General features: G+C 38.1%; 1 protein-coding gene across 2 annotated transcripts in view; it reads right to left on the bottom strand.

The window, feature by feature from the left end:
* Positions 1–23,787, bottom strand: part of znf827 (zinc finger protein 827) — a 97,749-nt gene that overhangs the window by 3,074 nt on the left and 70,888 nt on the right. For both annotated transcript variants that reach the window (XM_014997006.2, XM_014997007.2), the window contains exons 6-13: positions 23,262–23,504; positions 18,884–18,938; positions 18,638–18,738; positions 13,347–13,484; positions 10,322–10,493; positions 8,638–8,804; positions 4,146–4,355; positions 2,784–2,961 (exon numbers count right to left, since the gene is read on the bottom strand). In XM_014997006.2, the coding sequence (XP_014852492.2) occupies positions 2,784–2,961; positions 4,146–4,355; positions 8,638–8,804; positions 10,322–10,493; positions 13,347–13,484; positions 18,638–18,738; positions 18,884–18,938; positions 23,262–23,504 (1,264 nt within the window). The remainder of the gene's footprint in view (positions 1–2,783; positions 2,962–4,145; positions 4,356–8,637; positions 8,805–10,321; positions 10,494–13,346; positions 13,485–18,637; positions 18,739–18,883; positions 18,939–23,261; positions 23,505–23,787) is intronic.

The raw sequence follows: 23,787 nt of genomic DNA, 5'->3' as shown, positions 1-23,787 counted from the left end.
ATTCGTAAAGTCAAAGGAGGTTGGTTAAGGCATAAGAAGATTTGCAGATTTAGTTTGGGAAAGTGTTTTGGAGACATTTTTTAAACAATGAGTAGAAATTATTAAGAGGCCTGAACAGCTTGGATGTTGAGAAACAAGTTGATTTGTTGACTTCTAGAAGTTGGTGGTCAAACCACAAGTTAAATACTGGCGGATGTTTGTGTAAATATTTTAATCAATATATATAATCTTGATGCTGTGTGGATTAAAAGCTGCATTTTAAAACTCTTTGCAGATGTATTTTACCAAAGCATTATTGTCAAAGATGGTGGTGGCAGCATCATGCCCAGACATTTTGCCATGGTGATGAGAACTGTCTTTGGTGGCGTCGTTGCAAGGCAGTAATGGCAGCATCATGCTTAGAGTTCTATAAGTTTAGAAGGAAAATAAAAAGCCCAAAAATAATGACATTTATACCCAAAAACAGCGTATGTAAACTTCTGACCCAAACTCTACTTCCTGTTTTTGATAATAAAGTTTAAGTTGAAAACTAAATACTGTTTCAAAGTGTTTACCCAAAAGTTATATGTACACAAAAGTGCTCTCTTTGCTTCCCTTAGTAACCTCTGTTAACTTGGTAAAAGTTAGATTTTTCACTGCTAGAAATTTGAACTTGGAAAACATTTACAGCAGACAGAAGAAACATGTCAAATATTCCAAATACAGTTGATTTATCCACACAGCGGCTGCAGGAAATCTGCCGTGTGGAGACTGTGGAGCTAACGAGGGGCTTCCTATGCATTCATGTTCTGATCTCTGCAGAACACGTCAGTGCTGTGACTTTGTTTGCAGCTTCCTACTCTGATCCAGTGGCATGTGATGGATAAGTACATGCTAACTCCACTGATGTCTGCACAGAAAAACACATGTTGAACACAGATTCCTGTTCATGACATGATGAGGCGGCAGTCGTAGTGACACTTCAATGATTCTGCACATGCACAGACTAGACGAAACAAAAACATGGCTCATGTTGCTTGAAATTAGTCTGGAAACGTTACTTTTAAAAAAAAATTAACTTGGATGGATTGAAACTTAAGGCCAGCGTCTGTGTGTGGGAAAAGGTCAGTGGATGGATTTGGCTGAGCTTGAAATGGTACAAAATGTGGAAAAGTAGGTTCTTTAAAGTGTGAAGCACTTCCAATCAGAATATTATGAATAAATGTTTAAATATTTGTACATTATAACCTGTTTATAATAGAAAGAGCAACATTTTCAATAAATAAAGGCAGTAGGAACTGAGATATCTGTGCTAATAAAGTGTGTCTGATTATCTTTCAGGGGTGCGCCAACAGATTTTATATAATCAGCCACTTGGTGAACCAATCCAAGTATCTGTGTATTTCTGCTGGAATGCAGATTTCAGCAGATATTTTTCTCTGGCATGGCTGTTAGCTGTGGGCAGAGGAACAACAGACCCCGAGGGGAAGCCCATTTCCAGCTCCTTTTCCACTCTCCCTTCTGTTCAGAACAGCCACTGCAGACCCACAGACCACTGTCTAATAAGTCAGACTTGCCAAGGGAAGCTGTCAAGCAGCGAAACTACAGCTTGCATCGTTTGGTTTTCCTGGCAGCAGATAATGAGCAGAGAAGTGAGGTTAACTGATTTGAGCCACATGGCTGAAATCGTCCTCAAATTGACCGTGCATCTGCGATTCTGCCGCTTACAGGTGTCATCTGTGTGGCTCTCGCAGTTCACGTCTTATTTCTCAGCCATCATGTGTCGCCTTGATTACAAAGATGGTGGCTGATGAAGTGCCTGATTTCATATAGGAGAGATTTACCCAGTTTTTGTTTGAAATAATTGCAGTCTTTAACCAAAATTAGGTGAAACTTCATTGAATTGTGCAGTCTTGATTACACCATATGGAGAAATATTTTATGGCAAAACAGGAGAAAAATATGGCTCTCTGTAAAGAAGTAAGCTTGGAAGAGTTGAGGCTCACAAACAAGCATGGAGGTGGCAGCATCATCCTCTGGGTCTATTTAGTTAGGAAGTGGCAGAAGTGGAGGGAACTGTTTTTTTATATATATATTTGTTAAATATAAACGAGTTGCGTAAAGGGCGGCCCAGTGGCCGTTTGTGGCTCTAAAATGATTTTGTGTGGCCCTCAACTATATTCTGTAACAGTCCAAGTCTGCTGATTGATGCACATGGACTTTAAAAATATTTTAATTCATTTTTGTAATTTTTTTGTTTAGTGTGACGTTTTCACAGACAAACAAAATCTTCAAATACTAATGTTTTTTTTTTTAATTCATTCAGGGTGACATTTTCACTCAACATCTTAAAATATATTCTTCTTTTTTACATAGGTAAAACAAATTATCTGGAGTAAAGGTTCCTGGTGAGAGAAGTGAAAGTTTTAGCTGTTTGGAAGAGCCAAGGCTTTCACAGCTAAGACGCCTTTTCCAGATGTGAAGCATGGTGAAGGCAGCATAATGCTGGGTGCAAATTTTACAACCACAGATTCTGGTGCACTTTGCATAAACTGGAGGACTTTGTTTTCAGACTTGTACAGTATGTTGTTACTAGTGTTAATCTTGTTTTCTATATATTTCTTGTGTGAACCTTTATATCTTTAGCACCTGACCTAAATCAGGTAGAGATTAAATACTTCAGCTGGCACATCTCTGTTGTAAATCTGTACTTCTGGAGGTTCTTGTATGTGGTGAATTGGAACGACGATGGAGAGGAAGGACTGGTGGAGTTAGGAACCTGTGTCTGTACTTGCTTTCCTTACTTGAGCCCTCCGGAGGGGACGGTGTGGCACTTCTTGTGCTCCAGCAGCTGCTCAGGCGTCTTCAGGAACTTGTGGCAAACGTCGCACTCGAACATCCGCGTGATCAGGTGGATCTGGAGGTGCCGTTCGTACATGCTGCGCGTCTTGCACACAAAGTTGCAGAAAACACACTCGAAGCCTGGAGAGAAAAGAATAACAGAACAAAATAAGTGAAGAATGAGGGAAGCAAATCTAGTCTGATTAGATTCTGGATGTGATCCAGACTAGATTTTAGCGAGACGGCCTCCAGAAAACAATCAAATACAGTAAGAACAAAATGTCATGCAAATCCTATAATTCTGACACATCTGTGATTTTATTGATTCTTGTTTTGTGAATCAATAAAAAGCTCTCAACTCTATTTTCAAATGGGAATATTATTAAATTAATTCATTCTTTAGGTCCCAGTCTTGATTAAACCTTTAACAAACTCGATAAACAAGGCCTTTTGTTTACCTTTCTGACCCAAAAAAGGTAAACAAAACGCAAAAGCCACAACAAAAGTTATGCTACCATATGTTAGCATAACTTCCCTTTTAGCATAATTACTATTTTTGTTTTTTGTAGTTGTGTTGTGCTTTTATAGAGACTCCCTTTTAGCATGTTTCAACTTTTCAGACAAAAAAAGTGTATTGGCCCAGTTCAGAATAGGTAGGTCAGGTTTATTTATTTATTTAAAATTGGTGATCGGACAGAAAATTGCAAACAAGACGGCCTTTTTTCTGATGTTTATGTTATAGTGCGGAAGTCACTACTGAAGGAAGAACACGAAAAGGTCAGAACGTTTAAAAATGAAGCAGGAGGAATCAGAAAATGTGGAAGTAGTTATTTTCTACATTTGTCTATATTTTTCTGTAATTCATTCACAGATTATTCTCCCTTTGAAGAGCCTATGTAGAAAAACAGTTTGGGGTGACTCATTTATTACCAAGGAAATATTTATGATACCCTGCCTGTGGAGTATACATCTCATTCCCTCCTGAGCTCCCATAATTTCATTTGGGATGTACGGACTAGATTTTAGTGGCTTATTGATCAGAAAAGTCCAATCTGATCAGAAAAGTCCAATTCTGCATGGGCCCTCCCCCTTTGCCTGTTCTCCGTCTCAATGAAGGAGCTTCAATGGTTTGCGTCTTAGTTCCTGCTGCATGTGTTAAAAAGCTGGTTGAAAACTTATTTCAAATATAACTAAACCATAGATTAGACTGATTTTAAATGTTAATAAATATTATTTTAAATGAGAAATTTTTAAAAAAATCAAACTTGATGTCAAGATTTTATAGACTATAAAATAAAACAGAGCATGTGTTTCCTGTTCCTAACCTTTGTCCGACTTGTCCTCGGTTCCTGATCCCGAGTGGCTTCCGCAGCTCGCCTGGCTGCCCGCCGACGAGGGCGGGGCCAGCAGGTTCTTCAGTTCTTCGTTGCCGTGGGCAACGTCCCCGCCCTCCGAACTGTTGAGCGAATCGCTGAGGGCCGAGAGAGACGATGAGGTGCTCTTGGTTTCGCTGAGGGGACTTCTTGAATTCAAACCTGGACAAAAGAAGGAAGGAAGTGAGAGTTACGTCTCAGAGAGACGACAAAACTGAGAAATAATAATCACAGTAAAATTCAAGCACTTTAAAGGATTTTTCAAAGTAAGTTTTCAAACTTTTCCAGCACCACACTTTGGAGATAAAAACAATACAAATGAACTAAAAAGAATAGTTTCAAATCACTATTGTGTTATGTAATTTATCACATGAATACAGCAGAGGTCAACTAAAATATAACAAAATTTCTGTTTTGAAATTTCACACACACCTGATACACCTCAGTGGTCCAAGAACAAAACACTAATTTAACGGAAAAAAAATAATGTCAATAACGTTTAACATATAAAATATAAGTCACTGAGTCACTAGCAATAATAAATATTAATATCACTGACACAATCCAAACAAATTGTGTAGAGGTAAATGACCTTCCTGCTCAAATTACACACTTAAATACAATATATAAAGAAAGTCACAAAAAATGTTTTTTTGGCAAGTTTTTTGGCAGTTAGACGGAAATATTTTTTCTGATTCCAACTGATCTAAAACAATAATGGTTTATTTGGATTTCACTTCAGACAAAGTATAAAAAAATGTCTGACTCTGTTAGATGTATGAAAATATCTGGTTTCATCTCTAAGTAACGTTTTCCAAATTCAGGCTTTTAATCAAATGTTTGATTGCACTTTATTACAAAACTATGCAGTTTCAATATTAAGCACTTTCCCAACATTTTCAAGGATTTCAAGCACCAGTATGAACCCTGAATATAAAATCGAGACCCAAAAATAAATCTGTGGGCTGCATACTGTGCAGAAAATCTATTTCTGGGCACTGCCATTGTTATCTGCATGCACACACACACACACACACACACACACACACACACACACACACACACACACACACACACACACACACACACACACACACACATGCAGAATAAAAGCAGGCAGCCTGAACTGGGAGCCCTGCTGCCAGTCCAATCAAGATGCAGTGGGCTTTTATTGATCCTCTTCTCTGAGTCCACAATTCAGCAAGAAGAGAGGGGGAATTAGACGGAGGAGGGGCGGCAGCAGGGAGGGCCGGGGAGCGCGGGTCACGGCCGAAGGAGCTAAGATGGCGGGAGCATCTTGGGGCACAGCGCAACAAAGGGCATTCACTCAGGAGGGAGTGAATGGAGGCAGGAAGAAGCCTCCAAATGGTTGACCTCTCTCCTTAATACAGGCACACACCAATGTAGAAACGCAGCGGGTCTGCTCTTTCAGGCAGGGAAATTATTCTGGGATGGAGGATGAATGATTACCTTCCATCAAATCTATATATAGCAGGTCATTACAGCTTGGTCTTTGCCGCATTTTTAATAAACTCAACCAGCTTCCTTTACCGCATCCGCTTACCTTCTCTCATGGAGAAAGGAAATTACACCACTTTTTTCCCCCTTTTTTTAGGTATCAGGAGATTAAAAATAGTCCAGCTTCTTTTACCTGAAGTTTACAATAATACACAACGCGGAATGGAGAAGATTAATGTCAAAAACTAAGTAAACTCTGTGATTCAAGAGTTCCCTCTAGGGATCTTTTTACAAAATGCTATCAGATTTCAATCAGAGTCAGATCTGCACTTGAACTAGGCCATTACACTGCAAAAACAACAAATCTTACCAAGCATTTTGTCTACTTTCTAGTGCAGATATCTCAGTACACTTGGAATAAGACAAAACTAATTTACAAGTAACATTACAGCAAGATTTAGGAACTTGTTTATATATATTTAAATGTACTAGTTCTATTGGCAGATTTATTATTCATAACATGGGAAAATGTCCTTGTCATAAGTGAAAAAAATGGTGGACATAGTACTTTTCTTATCTATACTGAATTGTTCACTGTTTTTCTAATTTTCCTGTTATAAACTTTAACATTGGCCATGCAACTGAAGCCTGAAGCATCTCAATGCTAACCATGTTGCAGCAGCTCAGATGTCCTCTATGCTAACGTTAGCATCCAAAATTCACATTTCTAAAGAAGTTCCATGAATGAAAAATGGTTCCTGAAACACTGGAAAGATGCACTTTGCACTAATCTGATGGTTGAATAATGTGAATAATATTAAAAACAATAAATATATCTGTGTTGTTGAGCCTATTTATTCAATAATTTATCAGAAAAAAGGGTTTTTGAATTGAAAATTATGCTTATTTTGTTAATAGTTTTTGATTATAATGTAATCAATTAATTAAAGCCCCTGTAATTAGCTCTATTAAAAAAAAATAATTCAGTCCCACCATTAAAAGAACCACAAAAAAAGCAGATAACTAACCTACAAATGGCTCAAAACAAAAAATATAAAAGCGATCATTTAGCAGTATTGCTTTGTTTATGACTAAACTAATTTATGGGATGTGATGAAACCGATGCAGCAGATGCTTTTTAAGCTCAGTAAACTCAGCTGCACCCTGACAGATGAATCTTCCCGAGGATGCAAAGACGTTTGCTTGTGCAGTTTAAGGTTTTTGTACATAAAACGGTGGAGTCCGTCTTGTTTGAGACAAAGATAAATGCCACAGCAGGCTGCGAGGTTTAAAAGTCGTCCCCAGAGCAGAACCCAGCCTGTCTTCTCAGGACCCGAGGCCTATCGATTCCTCCCCAACAGGCACGATAACGGCCAGCCTTCTCAGATAAACAAGGCCACCACGGACTGCCGAGGACCCCTCAGCTGTCTGCGCCGGACATTCCCACCCAGCAACACCATCACCCACAACAAGGAGCAGAAAAAAAAAGAGGAAAAAACATCAGCAATAAAACTGAACAAAGCTGTTTCAGACAAGAAAACGCGTATCGACAACCTGGGACTCAGGGCCGCGGCTCTAAAAGTGTGAGGACGGTCGATCGGACCGGGCTTGTTTGTGTCTTCCTCCCCGTCCTATGAACTGACCTCTGACCCCGTGTTTTTAAACTCCTGCATCACAACGTTTCTGCTAACAATTCTAGCTTCTTTCACACAGAAATGAAAAACACAGTCTGACCCTGAAAGATGATTACAGAGCTGTAAAAGTCTTCACTCTTCATGTTTCGCCACAATTGCAAAACCGACACAAAGTTGTGCATAGGATTCTCAACTGGATTCAAATCTAGCCTTTGACTAGGCCCTTCCAACACATAAAAAACATTGCGCTGTAGCTCACAACTAGGGTTGGACATTAATTATATCATTTGTCATTTCTAAGAATTTTGACTTATTATAGTCACGATAAATTCCAGTTAATGTTTAAAATCCCCTAAAACTCTTTGTATCTTTGTATTTTATGTGACTGGTGTCCTAACTAACCACATTAAAATGGGAATGATTTTCAAGAGCAGTATTTATGTTTGTGGGGTTATTATAATTGATGTGTCATGCAGTCACAGCCACACAGTTACCTAAAAAAAGGACTAATAAATAATTTTGGATCTCTGAAGCTCTTCCAAATTTTCCTCTCAGCTGTTTACTTCATAATTCCCTCCAGTTTAGGTAGGTTTGCAGTTGTGCCATAGTCTTTCCGTTTTCAGGTGATTTTAAAAGCTATGGAGAGAAATTTGTTCCAAAATCATAACAAGAAGATACAAGTTTCAAAAGTGAAACTGTGAAAAACTTCTCAAATAAAAAATGTTTTGTGAAGAACATACAAAATATGTACACAATATTTGAACCTATATTTTAATTTTCTTTTATTTTTCAGGGGGATTTTTTCGAATTACTTTTTCAGATTTTTATTTTATTTTTTTCAAATTTCAATTTTTAAAATATTTTCTCTACTTGCAATAATATTAGAAAAAATTCTTCCCATAAAAAGTCTGGTATTTTGTTTTATAACTAAACTCTGCTTTATGGGTTGCATTTGGAAATAAGATGCTTTCTGAAGGTAATTGGTTACAATTGATTTAAGGGGAATCAAATACAAATGCATGCCACACTTTTCAGATTTTTATTTGTAAAAATTTTGTTCTTCCCCTTAATTATAACCTAATGTGTGTTGGCCTATCACATAAAATCCCAAATGCTGAATTTTGCTCATTGTTTAAATTCAAACCCTGAGTATTGCTGAACCAGATCACAATTATCGTCCAAACAAGCTTCCACCCACTCTCGCGTGAGAGACGTTTTCCAAAATAACTCTTTTCGGGAATCAGAATTAGCAATAATACATCTTAATTTGGTTTTTTACGAGTTGATTTTTTTACTCCAACATCTGACAGGACAACCGAAGCCGGCATCTTTTGGCCGACAGCTGTCATTACCTGCATGTCCGGTGCTGATGTGGCTCTTCATGTCGCTCTCCTCCATACAGACGTAGTCACAGACGCTGCAGCAGAGTGAGAACATCCACTGCTCCTTGTCCACATGAAGCGACATGTGGCTGACAAACTGGGCATTCAGCTCCGTCTGGAAACCGCACACATGGCAGCTGGACAGGGAACAGACAGCAGAGAGGGGCGGGAGGAGAAATGGTGAGAATGAGAAGAGGGAGACAGTCAGATTCAGTGTTACATTTGCCTGCATAAATTACCAAATGTATGGTGTCTCCGCATTCATTTTAGTTTGAATAAGATTATCTGAAAATGACTAGAAAAACAGGTTTACAGTGTTGAAACACAGAGGAAATTTCTGGAGAATGATTTAATAAAAAGAGAATCAGTCCAGGTGAGTATCAGATAAAATGTTAAACCAGATGTGAACTGGTTTGGTTTCACATGATGAAACGGTTCAGTTTGCATCAATAAATATTAAAACCAGTCTGGGTTTGCTTCATAAGACAGAGAGAAAAGCAGCTCATGTAGAGTCAGAAGTTTAACTTTCCAGGTTGGAGAGATTACACCACAAACAACTTTGGTGTGTTTTAAAAACATTACCAAGACCAAATGTTTGCAGTTATTCTGGATTTTCAATCAAAATAGTTTATCCTGCAGGTAAGTTAAACATTTTAACCCATATTATTCAAGTATTTTCAAGTAACCACTGTGGATGGTGATGCTGCGAGCCGGAAAGATGACATCATCAGTTAGCACTGCTATTCCGCCTCATTTGCTTTTGCTGCTCTTTAGATCGCTGTCTGACCAGATTGTCAGAGAGACGTTGAAGTTGGGGATGCAATCCTTGCCCATATTCAAATTCAGAATGATCCAAATTTGAGCCATTAGCACAAGTGTAGACCTTACACTTTCCTTTAGTGAAGCGTTATTACCAATAAACCAAAATCTTTTTTACAACAGAAAACGTTAAGTCCAGAACAAAGTATTCATTTCTTAATATGTAGGAACTTCTTGCCTTCTCTTTAATATCACAGTAAATATCTTAAAAGTAGACATTGGTGTGTCCAAATCTGCTTTTAGCAAATTTATTAAACTCACTGAAATAAAGCTAACATTTTTAAATTTCACATTTTTTCCCAATAGAGGCCAAAAATGAATAACTGGATGTCTTTCTGTTAATAAGCCAAATTTACAAAACTATTTCTAAGTTTTGGGTCTAGAATGAATTACTCATTCCCTTCCTAGAGAAAAAGATGACTATTTAATTAAAACATTGAATGCTTAGCTTATTGTTGAGAAGGTAGAAAATCACAACTTTTAGTTTAAAATAATTATTAATCTGTGGCAAACGAGAACTTTTGACTTTGCAATTTTAGTCGACAAGGCAACAAGTTTGGACACCAACAGTGTATGTAAACTTTTGACCGGATGCTAAAACGTCTCATATAAATCACGTGTGAATCTGGAAAGATAAAAGTATAATTTCTCAAGGTCATCATCAGAAATGTTAGGAAGAAAATCTAAATTTGACAAATTTCCTCTGTATTTATTTCACAATGTGAACCCGAGTCACAAAAGTTGGTTATGCGATCTATAATGTAAAGATTGATCTGTGTAGAACCTCAGTGTTGTCACGGTGTGTGTCAGTGTGTGTGCGGTGTGTGAAGCCTACCTGTAGTAGTACGGGCAGTTCTTGCGCTCTGAGGAGTCGGCGGTGACGGCGCTGACGATCTGCTCGGCGTCCGTTTGGACCAGCTTCACAGAGTGGATGGTCAGGTGCTGATTGAGGTTTGCTCTGCACTTGGCTGCGTAAGGACACAGGTGACACTTGTATTTCCTCTCCTCTGCAACATACACACGCACGCACACACACACACACACACACACACACCCCGCCTCATTTTAAACTTCACTCTGGATCAAACTTTTAAACCTGGTCAATTAATTCCTGACACGGCCCAATTCAATTTTCAGGAAGGTAAAAACACATAAATATAGATTTGATACCCAGAACATTCACCTTTTTTTCCTCACCATCTGAAGTTATATCAAACTAAACCTTTCTTGTTTTAGATCACTTAGAATTTCCAGAGTTATTTCCATCTGCTAAATGCCACAACATGTCAGGGATTTATTTATTAGTGTATTCAAATTCAGGAGTTTTCATACTTTTCCTCTGTATTTCATAGGGCTGCCTCTGAACAGTAAGACTTGGGTCAAATCTTTTGCGTTTCCTCCAACAAGCTTCTCATTGTAGTTTACTGGAGTTCTGGTTCATTCCTCCTGACAGAACCAGCGGAACTGGGTCAGATCTGTAGGCCGCTTTGCTCACACACGCCTTTCCTGATCTTCACTTTAGAATCTGTGGGAAGATCAGCTTCCCACAGCTGACATAGGCATTGTGATGGCTATGTCAAAACATTGACTTTGTTTCAATATTTCCACATAATGTTCTTTACTCACTTCATAAAGTGCACCAGTTCCTCCTGCAGCAAAATAGCCCCACAACATGATGCTGCCACCTCCAAACTTCACATTCAGGATGGTACAATCTGACTTTTTATGCGTCTTTAATGGCTTCCTCTTTGCTGAACGGCCTTTCAGCCCATGTTGGTACAAGTTACCAGCTTCAGCTGCATCTTTTCAGTTTTTTGGCTTTAGTTCTGGGCTCAATCTGCACATTTTGGACTAGAATCTGTCTCCTGAACAGAAACATGTTTCCTGAGCGGTCTGATGGTAGGACACTCCCCTCATGTCTGAACTTGAGTAGAAGAACGCAGCGTCTTGAAATTATTCCCAAGGATGAACCAGACTGATGCAGCTTCACGGTTCTGTCCTCTCCTTGGCTGATTTATTTTGACTTTCCTATCGTGTCAAATCAGAAAGCAGGCAGTTCCAGGTGTGGCCTTGAAATGCATCAAATTAACTAAAGTGTGTCAGTGACCCATCAGAAGTTTCCAAAGCCATGACATTATCACCTGGGCCTCCCCTTATTGTTTAAAGGGACAGTAATAATTCTTTATGTAAACTTTTGATCTTGAAGACATTAAAAAATAAATCTCAAATATTATTTTATTATTGTAGCATTCAGCAAATAGAAATAATTTTGGTGATTCTAACTAACCTAAAACAGGAGATGTTTGGTCTGATTTCACTTCAAAACAGTTAGGAAAAAAGATGGACGTGTCTCTATTCGGTGTATGTAAACTTCTGTTCAATTTATAAGCAGTATAGAAGATCTGCAGAAACACGTTTCCTGTTATGCAAAAACAAATTAGCATAACAACACGTCTACTCCCCCCCTCAACAAAAACACAAACACTAACTCTCAACCCATTTGCCCCAAGGACATGAAGCCAGGCAACCTTTATGTCGCCGGGGAAACCAAAAAGACCATCACAGTGACATATGCCCCTGCTTCTGCTCTCTGTGGTGTGGCCAAGCTGTTCGCAGCCAACACTCTCAGATGGTGTGTATGTGTGTGTGTGTGTGTACCCTAAATGTGTGAGCATGTTCGGTTGTTTGGGGGGCATTTGGTACACAAGCCTCAACTTGTGAGCTGTGGTGTCCCAAAAAGGCTCCATTTATCTGGAGTCCAGAGGAAATGTGCCTTTAAATAAAACCGGGAAGGTGGGATTATTATTAGATTCTTGTAACTAACGAGGACAGAGAGTGGGACAGTGGAAGACAGGGATGGGGTTGAACGGATCAATGGAGAAAACGCAGAGTAATCAGGTCACCAGGGAGTGAGGAAGCCTCCCAAGCCTCTATTGTGTGTGTGTGTATGCGTGTGTGTGTGTGTAGGACAGAGAAACGGATGGAGAAGACCAGTTGGACCATAAGTGTGTGCAGCATCCTTCAAGCCGGGTAATTAGACGGCAGTTTTCCCAGAGAGACTAATCACGGTAGTAATCTTTTTCGAGGAAGGGTAATCTAGTCTGGTCAACCTTATCTATTTACAGCGGGCGCCACAAACAACATCTATGCATTAAAGGAAAGAGAAGTCCGGCTGCAAATAACGATTATTTTATCAATTATTCTGACGATTAATCGATTAGTCTGACGATTAATCAATTACTCTGGCGATTAATCAGATAAAAAAAGGCACATTTTACAAATTTTATTTAACCATTTAAGGTTTTAATATACAATGTTATAAATACATTAAAAACACAAATATGAATAATTTGTAAATAAGAAATACACATTTTATTATGTACAACGTAACAACGTCCCTTTTGTGAACACTTGATCAAATGTAGCAAAGGATGCATCTGCAGCTAAAAAATACTAACACAGTTTATGACCAGCCTGTTGATTATTTATTTGGATTAACTGATTAATAACTGATTAGCAAAGGGTGCTTAGATTTTGTTTTTTAATATATTTAACAGAATTTGAACCAAGTGAAGTTAAATCTATGATACTTGAGTTCTGGGTAAAACAGATTCACTAACAATTTTCTTTCTTTTTTTTTTTAAAATGCAAAATATTTATGTTTTTTACACTTCTGACTTAATTATCACTATTATTGTGTTGTACATTCAGCAAAATGGCATTTTTAGAGTCTGTACAGTCCTGTTAACAATTAATCCATTCCTAAATTAGTTAGCTATTTGAAAAATAACGATTAATCTGATAAATCGTTTCAGCCCTATAAATGAGACCAAGCTTCTGTGTGTGAGCGTGTGGTTTACCTGTGTGGAGCGACAGGTGTCTGGACAGGGTCTGCTGCCTGCCGAACACCTTCCCGCAGACGGGACAGGGGAAGAGCTGCTCGTGTAGCTTCCACTGGGCGAGGCCGTTTCCTGGCTCGCCGTCGTCCTTCTCAGAATCTGAAACAAAGACACATTTCCATCACTCACTGCCTTGAAATGTTGCGCGTTTTTGTCACATTACAACCCCAAGCTTAAAAGTATTTAACAGATTTCATGTTATAAAACAAAACTAAAGTAGCATATCACTATAAGGAAAAGAATAAATGGTTTTCAAACATTTTCACTTAAGTGACCTTTTACGCGTCCTTGAACAGGTTAGGATACGTCTGCAGGCAATATAAAAATATATTCATTACTTTTTTGCACAAAGTCATTCTCAGATAATGAGATCTTAGTCTCCTCAGTTCTGCCTATGAACTGTTTTAGGGCCTCTTGTCACTTTAAATGTGAAAATGGCTGCAAACTGATGCACATTTATACAATTTTGAAAAGCAGAAGTGGAGTCTCCTGCACAATCAACAAGAATGCAGCAAGTGGTTTCTGAATGGTAAGCCAACATCCAAACAACTGTCTTTTCCAACAGCCATTGTACAGTGCATACAGCGGTAAAACCAACTGACCAAAAGTACTGGAACTCAGCTAAGTTTGCTAGGTGACAGCCAGTGAAGTTTTTGAAAATTACACATTTTCCAGACACCTAAAAACATTAGCTTATTGCCATAAAAATGGCTGTGTGGCTTATTTAAGCACTTGAGCTGTTTTTAGAAGTCGTTGAGACCAAAATTGGATTACTGTTCTGTTTAAATATTCAGAATAGTCGTCATTCTCTAAGGTTTCATTCACTTCTCGTTCAGCCGTGAACCCAACACTCTGAAAGCTGCCTGCCGCCGTCTAAACGATGCTCCTTATCTAACCTACAGGAGGGATGCCGCTTAAACGCATTCTTAATGTCAACATCAAACAGGAGTCCTTTTCTCTGAAGCCTCTGATGGTAAGTACACCTCTGCGGCTCCTTTTCACCGTATGCCAACTCAAAAACAGAGATGGTGCTTTTAAAGAGCTGAAGTAAAGAAAACATGCAGTATTTTTTCCTCCATTGTGCTGTTCAACCTCCATAGAGTAAATGAAGACTTTATTCCCAGAGTGCATTGTTCAGGCTGCACAGTTTGGCCTTGAGCTGCGCCTGTATGAGATTATGGAAGAAAACCTGTGTGTGTTCCACTGGTGACAAATGATGTGGTATTTATACAGCTCTGAAAACTTCGGGAAGAGAAAGCAAATATCTTTTTCTTTTTTTTTCCAGGCATGCAGGGGGAAGACTTTGTGGCGAGTCCCTAAAGAACAGATGGTGGTGTGAGAAGACGTTCAGCTGCTGTTGCACTGACTCAAGCAACCTTGAGCATTTTTCCTCTGTGTGTCAGATATTAACTTCCTCTTTGACCCCCAAAATGCAAACCAGCTTTGTCGTGCTGTGTGCAATTTGGATCGTTGTTTTCATTTGTGTCAGAGCAGCTTTTATGGACTTCTTGAAAAAGCAAAACAAGAAAAAAAGATGCAATTTTCCAATTAATCTGTTGTTTTTCTTTACGTAAAGACAATCGAGAGATTTTGCTTTACTGCCCTGTTTATATTTCTTATTTTTAATATTTTCCCCCCAAACTAAATGATTTGAAGCTGAAGAAAAGTTTTAAACCCTTTTAAACCTTATATCTTATCTTTAAAAAAATGTCATGTTTAGAAATATCTATTTTACTGCAATCAGAGGTGCTTAATTACTTATAAACATGTTGTAGAGCCTCATCGTACAGAGAAAGAGATCCCTGACCATCACCTTTGTTCAGCTCACCCACAGTTTATCTACAGGATTAAAGCCTGAGGACTCGGATGGCCGTGACTGAAGGTTGATTTTTGTCTGAGTTTGAAACCTTATCCTTCTGAAAGGTTCATAACGACTCATTTTATATTTTCTGGTAGAAGTCACTGGATTTTTATTTAACATGTCCTCATGATACATGAAGGAATGTACTCTAAAAGAGGTTTCACAGTCTTTGGATAAGAAACTGGCACCATATTTATGACTGTACTAAATACACAAGATATTTATCCACATTTTCATTGTTTCTTTTACACTTTAATCTCCAGGAGAGTTTTTGGTTCAATCTTTTGTAAAGTAAGCTAACATCAATCATTAGTCATAATGAAGCATAATAATTAATCATTAGGATATTCAATGATTAATGACTATAAGAGTAGTTTAAATTTGAGTTTTTAAACATCTCAAGATGAATGAATGAAGTTTTGAAGCATTTGAGAGCAATTTTTTTTTCTGTGCACATCTTTGCCAATAAAACTTATAGCGAGAGGGTAATGCAAATGTAAAAACTTGAGAAAAAGTAGTGACAGGTGAGATTATTATATTTCATTATCAGACTTCCTGCATGAGATAAAATCCAACCGAAGTGAGTTGATTTCACACTCAGCTTTTAGTCCAAACTTAAAGGATTTGTGGCTGAAGCCGAAGAAGCAGAAGAGAATTAAGTGTCCTGATTCGGAGGAGAAGCAGGAGGAAGGGTCGGTCACTCGAGGGTCTCAGAAGTCAGACTGCAGAGACCCAAAGCCATGACCCAGCAAATACACTCATGATTAAGCCAATTAAAGTGGATGGCCTTGAAGTGGTTAACGCCTTAATTAGTGTTAGAGCCGAGAGGAGAGACGCAAACAAGAAATGAAGGAGCGAGCTAAATCCAGGCTGGAAGAGGGGAAACTGTGAGCATCACATGGACCCTGATGAAATCATTCATTTCTGTTTGAATGGAAAAACTTGTTTACGGAGGGCTAAGACTGCCAAAATTAGGACTAAATATATTTAAAAATGACAAAAATGTGAAAAAATAATTTTAATTTGGAGATTTGATTTATTAAAAGTAATTTAAACTGATTTTTCATTTACATTTCTTGGTAGAAATTTATTCTCACATGTTTTATTTATTCATTTTGCAGTTTAATTTTGAATCTATATGGAGGACTGACACTGCCAAAATGAGGGAAAAAAATATTTAAAATTTATGTGGCAATATTTTAATTCAGACATTTGATTCATTACAAGTGACAATTGACTTGTCATTTAAATTTCTCTAAGAATTCATTTTCACTTAAATATTTTTATGTAATATAATTGAGTTTTGATAGATTTTTTGGTTTTATCATTAATCCACATATTCATTATTCAGCTTATTTCTATAATTCTTGAAATTTTTTTATTTAGTATTTCCTAATGTATTTCTTATCAATTAACATTTAAAGGTCTCATTTTATTCTCATAATTTTAAAATAATTTTTTAGAGGTTAATTAATTGGAGCAGAATATTCAGAATTAATTTTCTTAATTAATTTCTGTAATGTTTTAATTAGGCAGTGTTTGTCCGCCATATTTTTTATTCTTTTTGCTACATCTGAGTTTGTATGAATTTAAAATTGATGCAGCTTGCTACATTTTAAGATAAAAAAGTTGTTTTCAAACAAGTATTGGGGAATCCCAGGACTTTTACCAAGGCAGTTGGGTAAGTATATGTGATTAGAACTGTTATTTCATTACATTATATCTGATCGATGCTCCAATATTTGGATAAAGAAGAAATAAAAAAAGTGAGGAAATCGAACTTGGAGACAGAAAAATCTGCGAAGCAGAACAGAGGTGATAAAGCAGAAAGCAGCAGAGGCTGGATGTAAGGCTTAAACTCACAGGGGAAAGGCCTGGACGAATTAACTTTCAGGACACTGTTGACACCCAGAAGCCAATCAGATTTTCATTAACTGGCAGAGGGACAGAGGAAACTGGCACAAGCTAATTAACCTCTGGATCCCTCACTGTCAAAGACACACCAAGGGAAGCTGAGAGATGCCAGGGATGAGGAGGAGTCGGGCGGGCAGGTGGACACTCCGGGCTTCAGAAAGGCCAACTCAAGGTAGAGGGCCCTAACCTCAGTTTAAATATATATGTATATAAAAAACAAAGCTCCAAAAATGTGCAAATACAGTTTGTGTGTGTGGAATCAGAGTATCACTGCATTATGAAGAATGTCAGAGCTACATCTGGGATGTAGGGACTTCTGTTTAAAACTTACCCAACTTTGAAAGAGTGTTTTTTAATTTGAGCCTCTGGATTAATGAACGCTTACCTGTTAGTGACACCAACATAATAAATTTCATAAAAATCTGCTTTTATTTTTATTTTTAAAAAAGTGTTTCAAACACTTTGTAAAGCTCAAAGCTCTAATAATAAATATAATTTATAAATACATTTTCTGCACATTTTACTCCAAATCAAAACATAGAGATGTGTAGTAATTATTTGCTCTGCAGAAAGTCAGAAAAAGTGAATATTATCATCAATGTTGAGTTGTTAGCCTTCAGTCAGAGCCCTCATTATCCCTGGTATGAGTTAAATAAGTACGTCTCCATAGTGTGAGAAACATGCCCATATCATGATACCTCACCCACCGTGCCTCACAGTCTACTGTAACTTACTTTTAGGTTCATCTGATGAACAGTTTCAACAGTTTCACACAAACCAAACACTAATTTAACAAAAATTCCCCACATTTAAATAACTTTGCTGAACGTATAAAACATAAGACAACCTTTACTTCAGTTACGCAGATCAATAAGTCATTGAGCCATTAGGAATAAAAAATATTCATTACATGGAAACAATAACAACCAGTTGTGAAAAGGTAAAAGACTTTCCTGCTCAAATTACATGCTAAAGCACAACATACCAAGCAATGATTACAAATTAATCTCTAAACATGTTCTGGCATTTAGCAAATAGAAATAATTTTGGTAATTCTAACAGACTTAAAACAAGAAAAGTTTAGTCTGATTTAATTTCAAACAGTGGCAAAAAATGTACTGGTTTATATCGGGCTTCAACTGTAAACAACTTTTTCCAAATTTAGCCATTCAGCTAAGCATCAGGTTGCAATTCATTACAAAACGATGAAGTTTGAATATCAAACACTTTACAGAAATCAAGAACTTTCTAAACCTTGAAAACACCTAATTAAAAGTCAAGCCTTTTCAAGGAATCCAAGAACCTGCACAAAACCTCTTTGTAGGTTTTTTAATCTCCTGTCACTTTTAAACATAAAAATGAGCTGGCGAATAATTTGCTGTTTCCAAGTGTAATTTCTACAGAAACGCATTGATTGATCTGGTTAATGATGTTGGACTGCTGTGATTTTGTGCACTACACAGTAACATTTCCTCACCGTGGAACGGCGCCCTGGTGGAGGAACTGGCCTCTGCGGGGGACGAGCTCTTGGAGCGCGAGTTAAAGGGTGATTGTCTGAAGCACTCGTCCAGGAATGAACTGGAACAGAGAGAAGCAGCGCCGATGTTACCAACACTTACACAGCCACTAAAAAACACCCACAGGTTTCAGCCGCACTCCAACTATCACTGGCCATTTAAAAAGCACAAATAAAAACAGAGTATTTATAGAGAAACTGACCTACCTATTTATTCCCACCATGTTGCTGTCTTTGTGGTTGTTGGCTTTGCTTACTTTTTCTGGAAAGAAGAGAATACAAACTCATCAGCAGAGTCAATGTAACATTATTCATACCAAATACATCTGTTTCTTTGTGTTTTCACGGCAGATGTTAGATGAGGACTCAGACTTTAAATTTAAAGGGAAAATCTGCAGCAGCTGTGTGGATTCAGACTCTTTCAAGTTCATGTCAGCTGCTGTCAACAGATCTTTACTGAAAACATGACAAACGTGATAAAAGTGATCAAACCACGCTTCATTTCTTTACATTTCTCAGTTCTTGTTTTCATCCTTAAAAATAAGCCAGTTTTTATTTTTAAGATTTTTTCAAAACAAATATTTCTCCAGACTTCCTGAAGGTCTTTTCAAGTTTTTCCTTCAGGTGTTTTTCACTCCTTTCACTCCAGTCCTTGTAGCTGACCCTGACTGCATATCGTCTGCTGTGAGCTTTTAAAAAAAATGAGCAAAGTGGATTTATTTGTGGACAAATAAAGACGTGTCAAAAATTAATTGCAGTCGTCTTTTCATCAAACAGCAAAGACTCAGCATGAAACCTGAGAGATAAAACCTCCTCAGTTCATCTATTGTATGCAAAGTTTTTCTGCTAATAGCTTTTTATAAAATTCATACCAAATTCAAAATGTTTTCACCTAACTGGTGCTGATCTATATTTCTTCTGTCAAAATGTTACATTTGATTATTTGTATTCATTCAGGAAAAGAAATGGAAACTGATTTGTGACAAGCTGCAGCTGAAAGATCTGATTTAAAGTTGGTTCCTTACTTGGGATGATTTTTGGAGGATTCTTAAGCCTTAAAAAGGTTCAACATGTGCAGGATACAGATAGAAACAAAAAAAGGATTCTGAATTTATTGTAAGTTTAGGGCCTGAGTAAAACCGGCCAGCAAGTGGCCCCCAGCTGCAGTTTGGACACCCCTGCATGAGCTAAATTTAAAATGATATTGATTCGGTTTGCGTTTGAGCAGATGATGTTAGTTTGAAAACTGTGACAATTATTGCAGCCATTTAATCCAGAAACATTGGTCCAACCTCAGGTAGGTGATTCTTCACTGAACAGAGATCTGTTGGAAAAGTTAGTGATCTGTAAAATCTTTACTTTATTCAGTGGAAGCACACATGATGATTTCACAGGCATTATGGTCGCACTAAAGACGAACTAAAAGGAGTTGAACCAGGACTAAAGTCGACTATTTAAAACTCAGTTATGACTAAAGAAAAGTAACTGTGAAATATTTAACATTTCATTTATGGCAATTTTTGGTCCAGTAGTTTGTCTTTCATTTTCCTAACTTGCAAAAAAAGATTTTTTTTTTTTTTGCTGACTCAGCTTAGTGCTGTTAAGATTAATGGCGTTGACGCGGCTGCACATTGTGATGGATTCATCCATCAACTGCTGACATGAGTAAAGACACCATAAGTAACACGCCTAATATTACTTCTCTCACACAAAAGAATAATTGGAAGGGTTTCAACGACACAGTACCTGCAAAAATATTCACACCTTCTGGAGTTATTACATTCCAACCACAAAAACTCCATGTTTTTTATTGGGATTTAAAGTGACAAACCAACACAAAGTAGTTAAGAATTGTGAAGTGTAAGGAATGGCTTTCAAATGTTTTTACACATAAAAATATGAAGTGTAAATTCTGGAAGAGAGCCAGAACCATATTCTGCCAGGATAGTTCAATCCTGGAGGAAATCTCGTTAACCGGCTGTAAAACGAGGCTGTAAAAGATCAAAAGGTTAAGATCGAAACAGAATTGTGTGTCAGAATGGTCCAGTCAAATTTCAGACCAAAATCCAACTGAGAAAGTATTATGTTGGGATTTTATGTGATTTTTATTTTGGGATCTTCATCGGAAAATAAGGGTTAATTAATTAAATACATAGATTTCAAAGTTTAATGCAATTAATTGCTTTCTATCTGCTTTCTATTTGAATTTCCGTGTTTCTGGTACGCTCATAAATAAACGACATCAGCAAGAAACAGCAATGCATGACCAAGCTGCTTCTCTTAGTCGTCAGGCAGTTAAATTTAGTTTCAAAAAACCATCTGATGGGGGAAAAGACTATTGTTGTGTTTAAATAATGCTAAAAGTTTCAAATACACACTTGGACAGCAGAGGTGGACGGATCGATCCGATACATTGATAATACCAAGTCAGTATCAGTATTGAATCAATAATTGCGTGGTAAGATTGATCATTTTCTTTACTCAGAGGATATATGCTGTACCGAACACCTCAAATGTACTGAAATCTTGCACGCATGCCTAAAAAAGTTTCAAACACACAGAGACTTGAGTTTTTGGCAACTTTTCAACAGTGGTGTAAAAAAAAAAGGAGGTGAAAGCAGCCAGATCCAGAGCTCAGAGCGTGTAGTTCCCGGTGTCCAGAAGAAAAGGCCACTCCACTAAATGAGTGAGAGCGAAGACTTACGTGTGAGTTTCAAGGCGACGTACTGAAGTGAATTTCAAAGCTGCAATCATCTCAGTGTTCACAGCGACCTTGCTGCTGATGCGTCTCTGAGGTCCTACTGCTCTGGGTAATTCATATTGATTGCTCATTGTGTGACAGCAGCCCACTCTGTTCCAGCCCCCCCTCGACGTTCAAAACAACTTCTGAGAGGGTGGCGGTTGCTGCTGCCAGGGCCGACGATGCCCTGGCCTCCCTGGGTGGGCAAGCTGTATGACCCCCCCCACCACCCTCACCCTTCACCCCGCTGCCGCCTTTACAAAACGCCACAACCAACCCGTACCCGAAACGCCCCGCTCCGCCACACTGTTCGCCAAGGACAGAGGTCTCTTTTCACGTTGCCATGGAGATGCCGCACAGGAGAAATGTAAAGGGGAGGGAGAGAGGGGAAGTGATGAGGAAGGGGTGGCAGGGTGGAGAAGAGGAGGGGAGGGGGACATGTGCAGCCAAGTGTGCTTGAGCCGGCATGTCTGAAAACAAGTCAGGGGAGAGAAGAGAGAGAGAAAGAAAGAGAGAGAGAAAGAAAGAGAGAGAGAGAGACAGAGGAGAGCGGGAATTTGTGCAGACGCCGATTCCCGTGGGGCCTGGTGCGAGCGTGTAAAGGTATGCGTAAAAGACGATGTGGGAAAGAAAAATTGTCAACGTGTGAATATATGTAAAAACAAACAAACAAAATAAAAAGCTGGATTTAAGTGACAGAAAGCAGACGGACAGAAAGAAGCCTCGGCCACACACAGACTTGTCTTTTCTCTCTCTAAGGGACGATAAATACACCCCAACTCTTACTACACTTTCTAGAGTAGAGAGGCACCAATTCAATGTTAACAGCTATATTGGTCCCAATATTAAAAAACATTCTAGATCAGGTATCGGTGACAATGTGCCTGATCCATAAGGGCAAATCTATTCAGCCTAATTTTATGCTTTGTTCTCCGAGTGAGGTCACGCTTTATTTATTTATTTTACATTATAATTAGAGTTCATAATTGCATTTTCTGAACCATTTGAAAGAAGGCTTGTTATAGTTTATTTTTAGATGTTTGGGATGCAGCCAACCCATTACTTTTATGAGTTTCTGTTTCTTTATCATTTATTTTACATTGGCTGTTATACTCCTAATTGCACAGACTGAACAAATTAAAGGTGCTTTAACATGTTTGACCAAGCTTGCAAAGGTATTGGTGTATCTAAGTGTGCTGTAGTGGTGTGTAGTTATCAAATAAACGTATAATTCAAACTTGTAATTCAGTACATTTATGTCTGTGACATTTTAAGTCAACTCAGCACTGTTCCTCTGTATCAGATCGGTATCGGCTGATGCTAAACCTTCGATATCTGTATCGATATCGGAGAAAGTCAATGAGTGCATCGTTTTTATAAATTTTGATCTGTTGCACTAAAGACGACAAAAGTAGTTCCTCCCCTCATGTCAAGTTGACTTGGATCTTACTAAACGTCTCAAATGATTACATGTTGACAGACCTTCTATCAGATGATGGGAACTTTTTCCATCAGATTTGCATGTTGTACTTTAATCTCAGAATTAGTCAATTCTGTATTCATCTATGTCCAAATCTAAATAAATGACTACACATTCTCGGCTGTATGTCATTTATCTTGTTAGCAAATGCAAATAATCACATAACTGTTAATTCTTTGTTGTAAGATTTGCAAACCTACACTTTATCCTCTCTGAAAGTCTGGGTTGTATTTACTTGGTATATTTGAGTCTGAAGACTAGATTTGGTGTCATTCAATATTCTGAGATTAAAGTCAGATTTTTTTGACCCTCTTCATGTGTGTGGATGATGTGTGACGGTGTTTGTGTCCTGAGAGGGAGCGTACCTGACAGTTTAAACAGCAGCTCTGAAGCCATTTTGACCGATATGTCTTGGGAGAAGAGGTCTTTCTGGGGGCAGGCCAACGTCTCTGGGAGGTTGCTCATTGGCTCGTTCTTCTCACTCGCCCCTAAAGTGCTGAAGGTCAGCAGGTGGGAGGCAGGCGGGGTACGTTCTGCAGGGGGTGGGTCCACCTCCATGGGCTCGGCCTTTACCTTCACCTTCTGGTACTGGGCATCTTTGCTGTTCTCTAGAGAGAAGACAGCAACTCCTGGTCAGAACAATATTCTTTTAAATCCTGCAGACTTTCTGAAAAGCTCGTCTTTCTCAAATAAAATGGCAACAATCAATCTTTCAGCTTTTTATGGATTATGAAATGAATGCAGCTTCTGTTTTTGGCTCCTGAACACAATGAAATGATTCTGCAAACACACTTTTATGAAAGACATAAAGTAATTACAAAGCAATAAGAACACCAATAAAAATTTTAAACACAAATAAAAAGAGAAAGCAAGTATGCCGTCAGTTATAGT

This window comes from Poecilia mexicana, unplaced genomic scaffold, assembly GCF_051168715.1.
Source record: "Poecilia mexicana isolate PSO_F unplaced genomic scaffold, ASM5116871v1 scaffold_1, whole genome shotgun sequence".
NCBI lineage: Eukaryota > Metazoa > Chordata > Actinopteri > Cyprinodontiformes > Poeciliidae > Poecilia > Poecilia mexicana.
Note: the sequence above shows the minus strand (reverse complement) of the source record. Positions and strands in the feature narration are given on the sequence as shown.